This window comes from Amblyraja radiata, chromosome 22 (genome assembly GCF_010909765.2).
Source record: "Amblyraja radiata isolate CabotCenter1 chromosome 22, sAmbRad1.1.pri, whole genome shotgun sequence".
In the NCBI taxonomy this organism is placed as follows: Eukaryota; Metazoa; Chordata; class Chondrichthyes; order Rajiformes; family Rajidae; genus Amblyraja; species Amblyraja radiata.
The window spans coordinates 5,099,902-5,117,389 of record NC_045977.1 but is presented as its reverse complement, the minus strand read 5'-3'; the positions used below and the strand labels follow the sequence as shown (position 1 = coordinate 5,117,389).

The following is a 17,488-nucleotide window of genomic DNA, read 5'->3' as shown; positions in this document are numbered from 1 at the left end:
TGAACAAGTTGGGCTGAAGGACCCATTTCCATGCTGTAATACTTCATGATCACAAGCGCTTTCTCCTGGTGCTCTGGTTTCCACCCACATATCAGAGTGTGTAAGCTTGATTGACACTTTGGAAAATTGTCCCAGGTATGTAGGGAGTGGGTGTGAAATTGGGATAATAGAATGAGCATGAACGAGTGATCGATGGTTGGCATGGACTCAGTGGGCTGTGGGGCCTATTTCCATGCAGTATCTTTCAATCAAAATAAGACAATCCAAACACAAAAATACGCTTGCTGTAATTTTTTAAATTTATGGCAAAATAAATTTGGTCCAAAACAAAAGCATCCAGCATGATAATTTATTTTGGACTGGTTTTAATTTATTTGGACATTCATAGAAATGAAACAAAGCAGAAGCCTCTCATATTTTCAGAAATATCCAATACTTAGCCAACATAATAATGTTTGAAGTCGTCAAATCAATCTGTTTCTACCAGTTTACATAAGTGGTACAAAGTTTATTACTCAAAATCAATCTAGTGAATATCAAGACAAATTTATGCAAAACTGCATAAATAAACCACGCCAGAACAAGAACTATGGACACTGTGGATTGTAGATATAACAAACCAGAAACCTAGCATCATGTGACTTGAGTGGCTTGTAATAAAGATAATGTTCCTTTTTGATTATATTCCAAACAGAGACCGTGGAAAGGTATTGAGCAATAGTTCCTGCAAAGCAGCCTCCCTAGTAATATCTAAACTGCTGCTTTCAGCAAGATTTTTCTTTAAAAATCTACATATGTACTGATGCACAAACATTGTTCAAATTTACCTTCAGCATTTGAGTTCCAAACTTAACATGGAACAGATCTCTATAAAAGTGTTACATTTTATTTTGCAATATTTCTGAAGTTAATATTTCAGTGTTTATGCATGTTATAAACCTGCAGTCACTGGTACATGCCCATAGAAAGAGTTCATTTCAGTAAATACACCTTTTACAACAAAACAACTTGACACCAGTGGAGAACCTCTCTTATATAAAAAGAAAATAGGTTAACTTGAAAACATGTGTTCTGGCAAATACAATCCATTGTAAAAGCCAGGTTTTTATGCAGAAGGCCTAATGAACCCACTGCCACACAGTTTCAATCCTTCCATACTTGTCTAATGTCCTCACACTGACACTGCTATCATAGACATAAAACATCCCAACAGCAACTACTGACAAAACAATGGAATAAAAGCACTCCACAATAAAAAGACAACCTTCAGCGACTTTAAACAAAGCTCCCCAATGAAACATGGCTTTAAAAAAAGGTTTAACAACAAAACCTTGACATTTCCACTTTCAGGGGAGATTCAATTACATTTAACTGTCAAGTGGAAATGATAACCTTTAAACAGTTTTCCACACCTGACCCATGACCTGTGATTTATGCAATGAATGCATATTTCACATTAAATTCACTTCTGAACCAGTGCCACTGGCATCAGACTAGAGAAACACCATAAGAGTAGCAAACTGCTAAAGCAATGGTGACTACAGGTTGTTGATGTAATTCACAAGGTCAGGCTTCGAGATAACTGATTAAACCAACTTGCAGTAAAATACTCAACCCAAACTCTTATGGGACACAAGCACACCCCAGCACAATTTGCAATACTGGGAGATTTTTAGATTCATTCTTTAACTACAGGACACTAACACTCATCAGTGAGCAGGATTCTATTCTTTCTACAGACACAAACAAAACTGGAAGCTCATTTGCAATTACAAGCCATTCAAGTGACATTCTAATCATTTCAAATACACTTGTACTATTACATTATACAAGACCTACTGTTGTTCTGTAGGTAGTGGATCAAAGAACCTTAACAAGATTGAGCTGTCAATATTTCCACAGAAGTTGGAGAGATAGTACGTGAATTGGCATTTTAATACAAGAAAAATATAGCTTTCTTTGACCTTCGAAAAAGATTGGTCGAACAGGCCAAATAACTAAATTATAAAAAACTATATACAAATCTTGGAATCTTAAGTTGAAGCCAAGAAAGCATATGGACTGTTGTAAATTGAACAAATTGTTTGGGTCAAGCTCAAAATACAAATTATGTTTGTTTTCTACAGGCTTTACTTCTGTGGTTCTTTTTAAATAGATTAAATACAGAAATTAGCAGAGATAAAAAGGGTGTCCAATTCTTTGGATTTAGCACTTCAGAATCAATTTTTATGCTTTGAGTAATAAAAACTGCAGGTACAAGGCTTTTCTTAAACTCATTTAAATATTACTGGAAGATGCCATTGAGAAGTTTGCTGCCAACTTCACTTTATTCCTGGGCTTCTTAACAGGGCTGTTAGTCACTTCCACATGTGGCGATCTGGATTCATGGACATCTTGAGATACACTGGGAACATTCTCTTCCATCTGGTTGTTAACGCCACCACTGGTAAATACCTCTTCAGTCATAGCTGCAGGAAGGATAATTTTCTCCTCCTCTGTCAAGACCAACATGTCTGTTCAGAAAATTGTACAGCATTACAAATTATTACTTAATAAAACTTAAGTAATTACTTAATAAATTTCCCTCTCTATCCTCCACAATTACTGTGGTTTTAACTAGTTCATACTTGATTAATAACCTTTAGAAAGGAGAGGAGGAATTTCTTTAGCCAATCCGTGGAATTCATTGCCACATACGGTGGTGGAGGCCAAGTCATTAGGTTTTTTTTTCGAGCGGAGCTTGACAGATTGTTTAGTAAGGGCGTCAAAGGTTCGGGGAGAAGGCAGGAGAATAGGGTTAACAGGGAAAGATAGATCAGCCATTATTGAATGGCGGAGTAGACTATTGGGCTGAATGGCCGAATTCTGCTCCTATGACATAACTTATACAACAATTAGATGGACATTACTACTTTAAAAAAAATCTTTTTAAATAGCAACTTATATTTATTTGCTTGAGGTACCTGTACAACAGGGGATTTCTGGGAATCTAGAAGCATACAGGCTGGTTCAGCCAGCACTGTAAGCTTGCAGACAGGATGAAAGTAAACCTGAATGACCCTGACCCAAAACATCATCTGCCCATTTCCTTCACAGATACTGCCTAACCTGCTGAGTTCCTCCAGCATTTTGATTTTCTGCTCAAGATTCCAACATCTCAATTTCTTGTGTCTACATAAGAGTGGACCTGGTGGGGATGGCAAACGTTTTGGGTGCAGATGCACCAAAGCACTGCCTATGCGCACCACAGGTGTAAAGGAAGTGTGAAAATATTTGCAAGCACAGACTTTAATAACAGATCGGGTTGGAATTCTGTCAATGGTAGAAATTCCTCAACCTGTCATATCGTGGGATCCAGCTTTAATCATATTCATGTCAAACAATAAAAAAAGTTTTTAACCTGCAACATTAGGTTCCTCAAACTGAATCAGATCAGCACTTTCAGGAATAACTGGGTCAGGTCTGAGCTGAGGGGATGGCAAGCAGGATGGCACGGGTCCACACAGCAAGTCGATCGGAGAAGGGTTACGAAGGCTGAGAAGCTCCTGTTCAATCTGGTTTACACCTATGAAGGAGATACAAGTTTCAAAATTGTACAAAATTACTGACCACAGTCCAATATTCTATGCATTATCTTATAAAAAAAGTTCTATATTGACATGTAGACTATTTTCTAAATGGTGTGAGAATCCAGAAAACAGAGGTGCAAAGGGACTTGGGAGTGCTGGTGCAGGATTCCCAAAAAGTTAATCTGCAAATCGAATCAGTAGTAAAGAAAGCAAACTCAATGCTAGCATTTATTTCAAGAGGACCTGTATGCAAAAACAGGGATGTAATGTATGGTGCTGGTAAGGCCGCATTTGGAATGTTGTGAGCAATTTTGAGCACCATATCTGAGGAAGGATGTGCTGGCTCTGGAGAGGGTCCAGAGGAGGTTTACAAGAATGATCCCAGCAATGAGTAAGTTCACCCATGATGAGCGTTGTCAGCACTGGGCCAGTACTCGCTGGAGTTTAGAAGAATGAGGGGGGACCTCATTGAAACATACACAATAGCGAGAGGCTTCGATAGAGTGGATGTGGAGAGAATGTTTCCACTAGTAGAAGGAAAGAATCCTTGTGGAGGCCAAGTCAGTGGATATTTTTAAGGCAGAGATAGATTCTTGATTAGTACAGGTGTCAGAGGTTATGGGGAGAAGGCAGGAGAATGGGGTTAGGAGGGAGAAATAGATCAGCCATGATTGAATGGTGGAGTAGACTTCATGGGCCGAATGGCCTAATTCTACCTATTCCTTATGACATGAGTTTTGGAACAAATACTGCATGAAAGATTGTGTAAAATTACACACCGCGTCGTACTTCATCAATTTGCAAGACAAAATATTACAATATGTTTTTAAACATTAGTTTAATACCCATCCACAAACAGTTCTATTTCTAAAATAAAATCAAGATATGCTGAAGTATCAGAAATAGCTTTCAGAAAGTAAGCAAGTTCCAGAATATTAGATCGATACCATGAAAGAAGCAGTATGTTTCCAAATCAGGTAGTGGAAAGAAAAATCAGGTGATATTTCAATGCACCTCTATCCTTCTGAATGGATTATATTGTTGGTTTGAAAGGTTCCAAAATATTCTATTCAAGGTCCAGAGGACCAATTGTTTTAATATAATCGATTTACAAAAAAAAAATCTACTACTTACAGGAGTCGGACATTTCAAACTCTGTCTCCTTTTCACTCGAGTTCTCCAAAACCAAGGTTACTGGTCGATTTGGGTTTTCCTGTATCTGCTCAGGTTCTTCAAACATAAGTGCAGGAGAACAATTGGTAGAATTGTTTCGAACTTTGGGAACGAAGAACAAATTATTGGCAATGCAGTTACTTTAGGAGGAAAAACTGGCCTCAGTTTTGCAGTGTAATTGCAGTGGACTCAGCAATGACCTCCAGTAAAGCTTTCTGAAAACATGTAGTGCCCGCTATAGTATTCTCCTTGTTTGATAATGTTTGCTGTTGGACATCAGTTCAGAACTGCTGGCACCCAGCAACAATGACATAATCAATGACGTAGTGAACAACAAAAACGGAAATCACAATTCAAAGCTAATAATTGACATTTTTTTATGAAGTGCAAAATAAAGATCGAAATGGATATTTGATTGAAGTACCAAGTATTTAAGTTAAATGAAAGATATTTGAAAAATTAAAAAATTGTTTTTGCACAACAGAAATTAATTTTAGTTAAATGTATCCTCTCCCTTCAGCTTATGCAAGATCTCCATTTACAGTATATTTTCCAGCAAGGCAGTTGTTTTCATCATTTAATTGAATTGAGTGCAACAGCCAAGGCTGGAAGACAGTGAAGCTGATAGAATAAACTGCAAATACGCGGAAATCCAAGTTGCCTGTATATTAATGAAATATACCAGCAGTTTTGTGGTTATCAAAATCACAAAACCCAGCCTAAAAGCTCGTCAAAAGGGTAAATATGTAGCATTATAATAAGTTATAAAGAGTGCAATTCAATTCAAAGGCAGGCACGGGTCATTGATCGGGGACGATCAGCCATGATCACAATGAATGTTGGTGCTGGCTCGAAGGGCCGAATGGTCGTCTCCTGCACCTATTTTCTATGTTTCTAATTGCAAATCAGTCATTAAAGCAATTTAAAACAAAACTTGTTTTATCATGATCTTTTTAACATCTCCAATTGGTCTAGTCTACAGATGTAGAAAACATACCAGAATTTTTGGAAATCGTATTTCCAAATTTGAAAAATAAAATTTGGTATGTATATTAAAATGTACAAATCATCGAGAAGCAAATGTAGATGGGTTGGTGAGTAAGTTTGCAGGCAACGTCAAAACGGGAGGAGATGCAGGCAGTGAGGAAGGCTGTTAAAGAGGATACAGCGGGATAGAGATCAGCTGCAGAAATAAGTGGCAAAATATCATTCGGAGTTCAACCTGAGCAAATGCGAGGTGTTGCATTTTGGGAGGTTGAATGGAAGTATACAATTACTGGATTAATGTGCAGAGGGATCTTGGAGTCAACTCCCATTGCCCACTAAAGGTGGCAGCACAAGCAGATAGGGTAGTAAGGCAGGGACAGGAAGCAGCTTTTGTTAGGCCCTATTTGGAGTATTGTGTGCAGTTCTGTTTGCCTCATTACAGGAAAGACATGGAAGCTTTGGAGAGGGTTTATCAGAACGCTGCCTGGATTAGAGGGTCTCAGAGGTCACATAGACAGATTATTTTCTCTGGAATGTCAGAAGTTGAGGGAAGACTTGATGGTATATAAAATTATGAGAGACATGGATAGGATAAAGTCAGAACCTATTTTGCAGGATGGAAATGTCCAACACTAAAGGGCGTAACTATGTTGAGAAGGGGAAACTATAAGTTAATATTTATGGAGATCTGTGTAGCAAGTTTTATTTTTAAACATGGAGGGTGGCGAGGGCCTGGAACACAATGCCGGGGTGTTGAAGGCAGATACAATAGTGGCATGTAAGTAGCTTTTAGATAGGCACTTGAAATTGCAGGGCAGATGAGGTTAGTTCTGCTAGGCATCATGTTCAGCACAAACATTGTGGGCTAAAGAGCCCGTTCCTGTACCACACTGTCATATGTTAATAAAGAACATTAATTCCCAACTCAACAATTATATTATTAACAAACATGATGTGGAACAGGTACTATAAAAAGTAATATTTTACCTTTCATATCGTTTTTTAAAACCACTATTCTTTTCTGTCCATGACCTTTTATCCAGATGACCTGTTTCAAATGGAAAACATTGAAAAGTTTGAATAGTTTTAATAAAAGCTCATAAAAGCTTTTCTTTAAAAGAAATGGCTGAAATAATCCAATGCATTGATCAAACGTGTTAATCATCTGTCAATGTCATCTCCGTCTCAGGTAACACAAATGGCAAAATTCGCAACTGTAATTTGGTCAACATGATCTAAAATAGAAAATGCTGGGAATACTCAACTGAAATTCGACGCAGTCTGAGCTGCTAAATATTTTCAGCATTCTATTCTAGTTTGATCATTTTATGGGTTAAAATAACATTTACTATGTTTAAAGAATCATTCAATAACCCAGGGCAAATATTATCTCACAAATGTACGGCCACTTCAGTGAGCAGCAAGAAACAAGATTTTAATTTCAATTTTGAATCCCTATCCTGTGGACACTCATTCTAACCCATCACAGCAACATGTTTTCATCTAGGATTGAAAATCAGTTGAGCATAGATCTGATCAAACCCGTCAGCAGTATGATTGCAAACCCACAAGTCCATTTATTTACATTGGTTGATGGTTGGAGTAAAGCATTACCATGTTAACACTAACTTCCTATTCAGACTTCACATTTCTGCTTTACAATGCTTATACTCAGATGGTCAGTGTTATACATCACTAGAGCGATTCATTCTGTGTAGTTTACCCAGTTAAATCATTGAATTGCTAATTTTGCTCACATAAAAGTAATCTACCGAATAATTTATTATTATAGTTACAACTAGTGACATAATGAACGATAGGACAATGACAAATCCCTTAAAATCAACTACCTAATACTTAGAAGCATAGACCAATTTACTTGTTGAGCTCACTGCACTTCAAGGCTTCTATTGAATTTGTCATCAGAAAATTTCCTATTGAGAAATGTTATACAGTGCCCTCCACAATGTCAGTCTGAAGAAGGGTCTCGACCCGAAACGTTACCCATTCCTTCTCTCCACAGATGCTGCCTCATCCGCTGAGTTTCTCCAGCATTTGTGTCTACCTTCAATTTCATCCAGCATCTGCAGTTCTTTCTCACCCATCATTTATTTATTTGCCTCTGTACTCCACAATTTAAGATTTGTAATAGAAAATAGTCAAATGTGGTTAAAGTGCACATTGTCAGATTTTAATAAAGGTCATTTTTATACATTTTGGTTTCATCATGTAAAAATTACAGCAGTGTTTATACATAGTCCCCCCATTTCAGGGCACCATAATGTTTGGGACACAGCAGTGTCATGTAAATGAAAGTAGTCATGTCTAGTATTTTGTTGTATCCTTTGCATGCAATGACTGCATGAATTCTGCGATTCATGGACATCACCAGTTGCTGGGTGTCTTCTCTGGTGATGCTCTGCCAGACCTGTTTTGCAGCCATCTTTAGCTTATGCATCTTTTGGGGGCTAGTCCCCTTCAGTTTTCTCTTCAGCATATAAAAAGCATGCTCAATTAGGTTCAGACCGGGTGATAGACTTGGCCACTCAAGAATTTACCATTTTTTAAGCTTTGAAAATTTTATTTAGGCTTTAACAGTGTGTTTGGGATCATTGTCCTGCTGTAGAATGAACCGCCCACAATGAGTTTTGAAGCACTTGTTTAAACTTGAGCAGATAGGATGTGTCTATGCACTTCAGAATGTTACTACCATCAGCAGTCGTATCATCAATGAAGATAAGTGAGCCAGTACCTTCAGCAGCCATACATGCCCAGGCCAGAACACCCCCACCACCGTGTTTTACAGATGAGGTGGAATGCTTTGGATCTTGGGCAGTTCCATCTCTCCTCCATGCTTTGCTCTTGCCATTCACTCTGATACAAGTTAATCTTCATCTCATCTGTCCACAAACTTTTTCCAGAACTGTGGTTGCTCTTTTAAGTACTTCTTGGCAACCTATAACCTGGCCATCCTATTTTTGCAGCTAACCAGTGGTTTGCATCTTGCAGTGTAGCCTCTGTATTTCTGTACATTAAGTCTTCTGTGGACAGTGGTCATTCATAAATTCACATCCGACTCCTGAAGAGTGTTTCTGATCTGTCGGACAGGTGTTTGGGGATTTTGCTTTATTATAGAGAATTCTTCTGTCTTCAGCTGTGGAGGTCTTCCTTGGCCTGCCAGTCCCGCTGCAATTAGTAAGCTCACCAGTGCTCTTTCTTCTTAATGATGGTCCAAACAGTTGATTTTGGTAAGCCTAAGGTTTGCCTGATGTCTCTAACAGTTTTATTCTTGTTTCTCAATCTCACAATGGCTTCTTTGACTTTCATTGGCACAACGTTGGTCCTCGTGTTGATAAACAGCAATAAGAGTTTCCAAAGGTGAAGGAAAGACTGGAGGAAAGACTAGGTGTTGAGAGCTCTCATATACCTGCATTAAGGAGGCATTTAAACACACCTGAGCAGTAACAAACACCTGTGAAGCCATGTGTCCCAAACATTATGGTGCCCTGAAATGGGGGGGACGGGACTATGTATAAACACTGCTGTAATTTCTATATGGTGAAACCAAAAGGTATAAAATTTCCCTTTAATAAAATCTGACAATGTGCACTTTAACCACATGTGATTTTTTTCTATTACAAATCTCAAATTATGGAGTAGAGGCAAATAAAATGATGAGTCTTTGTCCTAAACATTACGGAGGGGACTGTATGACTAATTAAAATGTTCACTTGATAAGCACATTTTATCATTTAATTCCCCTTTATAATGTTACACAAGCCAACAGTAAAAAGGTTTGCATTTGCGTTGGGGGGGGGGGGGGGGGGGGGGGGGAAGAGAAAGAGGAGGAGAGGGGGTGGAACAATATAATAAATAGAAACACTTTTCTAAAATATATTTTAAGGATAACATTGTAACATTTGCAATATTACTACAAGCAATAATGTTTAATCATAGTAATCACTGAAACTGATTAGCTGCAACAAGCAAACTACTGCTCATAGATGAATGGAAATAGCAAGTGATTAAATGACAAGAAATAAAAAACTTTCAAATTCATTGTTTAAAATCAGAAAGAGGCACACCGTACCTGTGGTATAGCAACAAGGAGATCCTCAATGCTTGCATACCCATACATTTTAGGTTGTAGAACCTCACCAGTGTACTTATGATAAGTGGAGGGAAATTCGGTCAGAAAAATTTGTTGATAGTGATAAGTGCGTAACAAGGCTCGCACATTCTTAGCAAACTGGTACACTTTGGTGAGTTTCACATATTCTTCTCCCTTGTCATCAGTGAATACCTGTAATAGATTGACGGCCCCAAAATTTAGGAAACCATATATTTTTTTCCATTGCAACATCTAGTTAAAAAGCAAACAACCTCAAAATTGAAGTTTGCATGTGATACCAAAACCGGTGGCTTTGCAGACAGCGAGAGGCTGTCAAGGTAGACAAAGGAATATAGATCAGCTGTAGAAATGGTCAGAGAAATGACAGATGGAGTTTAATTCAAACTAGTGCAAGATGCTGCACTTTGAGGTCAAATTAAATATGTATACAATTAATGGCAAAATCCTGAACAGCATTGATGTAGAGAGATTTGGGTCTCACAGTGCATAACTCCCTGAAAGTGGCAACACAGATATAGTAAAGAAGGCGTATGGTGTGCTTGCCTTCATCATTTGGGGTATTGAGTATACAAACTAGAAAGTAATGTCGTAACTTTATAGGTCAGGCCATTTTTGGAGTATTGTGCACAGCTCTGGTTGTCCCACTGCAGGAAGAATGTGGAGGCATTGGAGAGGGTGCAGAGGTTTACCAGAACGCTATCTGGATTTGAGGGTATTTGCCATAAGAGGTTGGTCAAACTTGGATTGTTTTTTTCTGGAACAGAGGTTGAGGGGAGACCCGATAGAAATAAAAGATTATGAGGGGCACACAGAGTAAAGTCAGAATCTTTTTTTCCAGGCTGGAAATGTTAAAAGACTAGAGAGCATAGATTTATGGGGAGAGTGGCAAGTTTAAGGCAGAAAGACAGTAGTGGGTGGCTGGAATGCACTGCCTGGTGGTTGAGGCAGATACGGTAGGGGCATTTAAGCAGCTTTTAGATAGGCATATGGATATGCAGGTATGTAGGGATATGTATCACATGCAGGCAGAGTTCACTAAATTGGCATTCATCCGGCATAGACATTGTGAGCCATAGGGGCTCATTCCTGTGCTGTACTATTCTATGTGTAGGAAATAACTGCAGATCTGAAGAAGGGTCTCGACCCGAAACATCCCATTCCTTCTCTCCAGAGATGCTGCCTGTCCCTCTGAGGTACTCCAACCTTTTGTGTCTACCTGCACTATTCTATGTTTTGTGATCCAAAATAAGACACAAAATCAACATTAAAATAAACATTTAACTACAATATCAAACATTACTTTGTCCTTGAGACAAATTCCACCTTTGTCTGAATTTTTCTTTCAACTGAAGACTTAGTGCATTTGAAAAGGCCTGAAATTTGCAACCCGACATCACCAGATAATACTTGCTACATTTAGGTATGTTGCAAAGCCTACCTGAAGCGTCGCTGAAAATCTGTCGCTGCTGGTGTGCGCGATTTTGGCGCCGTTTAGAGGGGGGCGGGTTTAAAACGCGATTTTCTCTAGGCTGTTCAAATCGAAGATGTTCAGCCTAGTTAATTATTAACGAAAAATCGCTGGAAGACCCCGTCGCAAAAGCTATTATTAGTTTTAAAGGCCTCGTATAATAGTTATAGCTTGCCCGAAGGAAAAATAGTTTCAGCTCCCAATTGGCTAACCAATACCTCCATGACATTATCTTCCCTCCTACACCATAGGCTTTTATGTTTTTCCATAACATTTTATATGGTGCCTTAGGAATAATTTATGATGTTCGCACCACCCATTTTATATTAGTTTGAGTTTTGTGGGGCTGAATTTGGCTTATCAGGAGCTGAATGACCTAATTCTACTATTCTTACAACTTCAAATAATTGGTTAAAGTAGTTTACTTTTGAGAAGCAGGCGTTTCGGGCAAGTGAGTCCACACCGACCAGCGATCCCCACACACCAAGACTATCTCATTAACAATTTACATTTATACCAAACCAATTAACCTGCAAATCTGTCTTTGGAGCGTGGGAGGAAACCTGAGCACGCGGAGAAAACCCACACAAATTGTGGGGAGAACGGCCAAACTCCGTACAGACTCTGTAGTCAGGATCGAATCCAGGTCTCTGGAAGGCAGTAGCTCTACTGCTACGCCGCCTTGCAGCCCGAACCCTAATTTATCAATTATTAATATATCAATTTCTCGAGGGCAGTAAAATCGTTTTCTTGCAGGACGATAATGATTGTGCATCATATTACGATGGTGTTACATCAGTAAAATTATGAGAATTTCTTAAACACAGGGGAACATACAACAATTTCCATGTTGGTCTAGAGATTGCACTAGAACAAAACTGACTTTCATACATCATAAGAAACAATGCTAGATAATTCTGGAATTCATACCTCAACCAAGTATGGCACGCTCTTCAACAGCTCTGCCATAGATACAAAACCATATTCAGATGGGACTAGAGGACTCCCATAAGTGGAATCAAAATGTTTTTTAAGTTCATCAATTGTCAATTGTGAAGTGTCATCCAAAGACATCAACAGCACAAGAAGTTGTGCAGTTAGGGTGCGAAGAGACTTCCTGTTTATCAGTTGGAGCTGCTTACCCGATGGTGTGTTACTAACCTTTAAAGAAAAAAAAACACTTTTATTTACACAAATAAAAACTGGAAAGGAGAATTTGTATCAGACTAGCCATACAATATACCTTTGCAACATGGCAGAATTTTTGCATAAGTTCACCAATAGTATTGACATCATAGTCTTGGAGTCGCAGACTATATCCATAAATGGTGTTATATTCCATAAGGAAATCTGATAATTTCATACAATTGTCCTTCTGTGACCGCAGCAATTTAACAAGTTGGGCTGTCAGTGCCTTTATTTGCTCATTTTCTGTTAAAACAAGATTTTTTTCCTCTCCACACTCTAGGACCTGCGGAGAATATTCACAAATGCATCATGATCACTTTGACCTTTAAAAATATATAAACGTAATGTACTATCCAAATGATTACTTTTGGGATAGACACAAAATGTTGGAGTAATTCAGTGGGACCTCTCGAGTGAAGGAATGGGTGATGTTTCGGGTCGAGACACTTCTAAGACGCGTCTCACCCAAAACGTCAACCGGTCCTTCTCTCCAGAGATGCTGCATGTCCAAGTTATTCCAACATTTTGCATCTATCTTTGGTTTAAACCAACATTGGCAGTTCCTTCATACATGATTACTGTTGGGCATCTAAGTGCTAAAAGTAATCAAATGGAGCAACAAAAAACTACATTTTGCAAATAGAATAAACGAGAATACAATAAAAAGCTTACCGCAATGTCAATAAATTCTTAGTTGAAGTGGTTACATTGTGAAAGACAGCTGCACTTAGATTTGTTAAAAATATTAACTTCTCTAATAAAACAACCATTTGAAAACACCTTGCAATGTATCAATTTTGCTATTGGGCTAAAAAACCTTAATTACGTATTGCTATTTATTTGTACCATTGAATAAAAATATAGAATTATAAACAATGCAACTTGTTAAGAGTGCCAAATTCATGGAAAATTCAAATGAGCTGGACCAAGTCAAACTGGAACATGGGTGTTTTAAACACTTAACTCTAGATTTAACTAAGCACTTTGTTTGGTGCGTCCACTTTACCGGAAAATTTATAAATACAAGACCAAGCAATAAATTTAATTTTATCTCAAATTTTATGTTTTCTTTACATAATACTGTTAAATATAAACGGTCAAAACCAAACAGTGCAGATTCAATTTTAGTTTTTCAGCAGTGCAAGCACATGGTTTGAATTTCCAGACACTGCTCAATTTATTTGAAATACCAATGTCATAGTGAAGTCTAATTTCAGTTGCATGTCCTTATACTTACCTGCAACACTTCTGGTATCGATTCAAACAGTTCCATGAGCTTGTTAAAGCCATAATATGCAAGTTTGCACTGGCGTCCAAAATGGTGATGGTATGTAGGTATAAATTTACTAAAGGGCATACGGCAATGAGACTGATGTCGCAATAGGTCCACTACCTCTTTTGCAAATTGCTTTGTCCTCTCAATTTCCTCTGGCGTACGATCTAAATTAAAATGTATTAAGATTGAACAGGTTTTGCAGCTTCCAAAGTTAAAAGTTGATGCAAAACAAATCACATGTTAAATGAAATGGTAGAAATAATTTAGAATAGTCCCAAATGTTAACTTTTATTTAAAGATGTGCAAGATGGTACGATCACACAAGGTTTTGTAAACTCACTATGTACAGCCAGGCATCTGCTAGCTGTAGCATGCAGTTGTTGGGAACTTTGCACAGGAGATTTTTATTCTAAAATGTCCATACATTTGGCTTACAATAATCAAACACACAAGTACAGCAGTTTGCTCATATGCTATTGAACAAAAACCTAAATTCAAGTTCAACCCTGGCAGATTATGAAATGGAATTCAATGAAGAAATACGTGCTGGATGGTCTTAAAAATGTTCTTCTGGAAATGGAAACTGACACAATATACCAAATCTGTCCTACACCAGGCAACAGTCACACACCAATGACTTTCTAGTTTTGGAGTAACTGGGAATACCACCAAATCCAAGAATTAAAAAAAAGTGATAACAGGAAGGAGAACAAAACGTGCAGACATAAGACTGGATCCAGCTCCACTTCCTCCACAACCCCAAAACATTTATATAACAATAAAAACAAATCAATGCTTTGTGTCGTGTGGGTGGGAAAGACAGAACGTTTGGCTTGGGTGGGGGCAGGGAAGATCACAAAGGGGGCTATGTTGAGATAGCTCTATCTTCATACTTAAAACAATTTTGCTAAAAAATAAAAATAATTGTTGATCTATTTCCTTTCATTGTATCAGAAATCAGAAAAATTAAATTTTCTTTGCCAAGGTGGAGAGAAAAATAATAAGGGCAATAAAAATGTGCGCCTCAACTAAAGTTCCCTCCTTGCTCCAGGGAATGATGTCTGCTCAAACAGGATTCAAGGTACCCTTGCAGAGGGACATTTTAATGTGGAATTACACTATATTGCACCATCAATTTGTATTCCAAGATTATGTATTAATTATCAAAATTTACAAATCAAGGAAATGCCAAATCAAGTCATCCAATGTTTAGAGGTTTAAACCTATTCAAGGCTTCTCCATATTTTCAGAAAAGCATCTCAGAAGAGGGAATGGCGGCCGATTAGGGAAAGGGGAGATGCAACGAGACCTGGGTGTCATGGTGCACCAGTCATTGAAAGTAGGCATGCAGGTGCAGCAGGCAATGATGAAAGCGAATGGTATGTTAGCATTCACAGCAAAGGGATTTGAGTATAGCAGCAGGGAGGTTCTACTGCAGTTGTACAGGGTCTAAGTGAGACCACGCCTGGAGTATTGCGTACAGTTTTGATCTCCTAATCTGAGGAAAGTCATTCTTGCCATAGAGGGAATACAGAGAAGGTTCACCAGACTGATTCCTGGGATGTCAGGACTTTCATATGAAGAAAGACTGGACAGACTCAGCTTGTACTCGCTAGAATTTAGAAGATTGAGGGGGGAATCTTATAGAAACGTACAAAATTCTTAAGGGGTTGGACAGGCTAGATGCAGGAAGATTGTTCCCGATGTTGGGAAAGTCCAGAACAAGGGGTCACAGTTTAAGGATAAGGGGGAAATCCTTTAGGACCGATGAGAAAAACATTTTTCACACAGAGAATGGTGAATCTCTGGAATTCTCTGCCACAGAGGGTAGTTGAGGCCAGTACATTGGCTATATTTAAGAGGGAGTTAGATGTGGCCCTGGTGGCGAAAGGTATCAGGGGGTATGGAGAGAAGGCAGGTACAGGATACCGAGTTGGATGATCAGCCATGATCATATTGAATGGCGGTGCAGGCTCGAAGGACCGAATGGCCTACTCCTGCACCTATTTCCTATGTTTCTATGGAAATCAAATTACCTGGGGATTTATAATTTTATATATTTATACATTTTACTCTAGTGACAAGGATGGCAGCATTGCTGATTTTGGAAAACGGCAATTCATTTTTGATTAATAATGTCACAGTATTACCTCACATTACATTCACTGCAGCAAGATAAAATTAAAAACAAGATACCTCTCTTAGGGATAGAAATCACCGTGTCTTCGTCTTGTTTTGAAATGCAGATTGTAGTATCTGGTATTTCTGAAAGCAGATCAGCCAGTTCGCATACACCGTAGTCTGTAACATCCCAATCCTTTGAAAAACACCTAACATAACCAAATAATGCAGAAACTTTAATATTCGTTATCCAATAAAACATAACTGTTATTTGGAATATGTTCTGTACCTTAGCAATATTTCTATAAATATGCTTCTGCCATCTTACTATTAAGAAAAACAATAAATATGCAAGTTTGGGACTTTCAAAAAGGTCTGCTTGTTTGTTTCTCTATTTACTAATTAACAACAACAACCATTGTATAGCAATGTCACGGTAAGCATTGATTTTCTAAGCTCGTGGGAATAACCCATCCTCTTGCATTTCTGCAGTTCTCACTCATTATTGCAGGTGGAACTCCAGTGCATCTACATCCATTGTCCTCGGCTGTGAAAGCTGTGTGGAAGATGTGGTAGAAGTAGCCGAGGCAGGTAGCTGCAGTGCAATTTGGAAATAGTAGTTATGTTGTGATGGCAGTGGAGGTAACAAAAGTTTAAGGAGCTGGATGGGGTTCCAATCAAGTAGGCTGCTTTGTCCCAAATGGGATCAAGATTTGTGAACTATTGGATCTGCACTCATCCAAACAAGCAGAGTGTTCTATTACAGTCCTGACTTGCACCTTGGTGGAAAAGCTATAGGGTGTCAAGAGGCAAGTCACTAGCCACATGATATTTCAGCCTATTTCCTTCGCTCCATAGATGCTGCTGCACCCGCTGAGTTTCTCCAGCTTTTTTGTGTACCTGCCACTTGATATACATCTGTTGACCTACTCTTGTATCGAGTTCCCAGTCCAGTCGAGTTTCGCATTGGCATTTCTCAATAAAATTTAGAAAAATAATAAAGGTATCCCAAAGAGTTAATTTGAACTTTTAAATCACCACTGTAATCATTAATATATTATAGAAGAAATTTGAGCTTCTATAGTTTCAATCCAGCTGAAAATGTGTAAAGGCCAACCAAATCCATGACATTGACACACTTAGAAGTTAGTGGAATGGCTATGGAGGAAATGATATGCCATTGTGTTTGGATTATCTGCTCAGGTTAGAGATAATAGAGAAAGAGAGTCTAAATAATCACATTGAATGTTGGCATGTAAATGATACTTACCAGTGGTATGCTTGTCCAAATTCTCTTATGAATACCTGTTTGCTGGCCTGAGATTTAAGAAGTTTAAGCATATCTTGCGTAAAGCGCTTTACTTGTGCACGATGAGTTAATGTAAGTAGGCGTTTGGTGCCCAACCCAAGGATCTAAAAACAAAAACAGTTAAATGGTATTACAAGATGTTGAGCAACCTGGAGATGACCCTGCAGGAGGAACTCCCACATTTAAAAAAAGATTAAAACTTTTTTCAAGAAGTGATCTAGTGACTTACAGGTGCCCTCCATAATGTTTGGGACAAAGACCCATC

At 38.3% G+C, this 17,488-nt stretch overlaps 1 protein-coding gene across 5 annotated transcripts in view; it reads right to left on the bottom strand.

Moving 5' to 3' along the window:
- Positions 1 to 279: 279 nt before the first annotated feature.
- marf1 (meiosis regulator and mRNA stability factor 1) overlaps positions 280 to 17,488 on the bottom strand; it is an 87,202-nt gene continuing 69,993 nt past the window's right edge. For 3 of the 5 annotated variants that reach the window (XM_033040279.1, XM_033040281.1, XM_033040284.1), the window contains 10 exons: positions 17,185 to 17,327; positions 15,990 to 16,123; positions 13,755 to 13,957; positions 12,573 to 12,800; positions 12,260 to 12,490; positions 9,820 to 10,032; positions 6,717 to 6,777; positions 4,704 to 4,844; positions 3,401 to 3,565; positions 280 to 2,513 (listed from right to left, as the gene is read on the bottom strand). In XM_033040279.1, the coding sequence (XP_032896170.1) occupies positions 2,278 to 2,513; positions 3,401 to 3,565; positions 4,704 to 4,844; positions 6,717 to 6,777; positions 9,820 to 10,032; positions 12,260 to 12,490; positions 12,573 to 12,800; positions 13,755 to 13,957; positions 15,990 to 16,123; positions 17,185 to 17,327 (1,755 nt within the window). In that variant the 3' untranslated portion in view covers positions 280 to 2,277. The remainder of the gene's footprint in view (positions 2,514 to 3,400; positions 3,566 to 4,703; positions 4,845 to 6,716; positions 6,778 to 9,819; positions 10,033 to 12,259; positions 12,491 to 12,572; positions 12,801 to 13,754; positions 13,958 to 15,989; positions 16,124 to 17,184; positions 17,328 to 17,488) is intronic. The other 2 variants (XM_033040283.1, XM_033040282.1) reach the window with 2 other exon arrangements.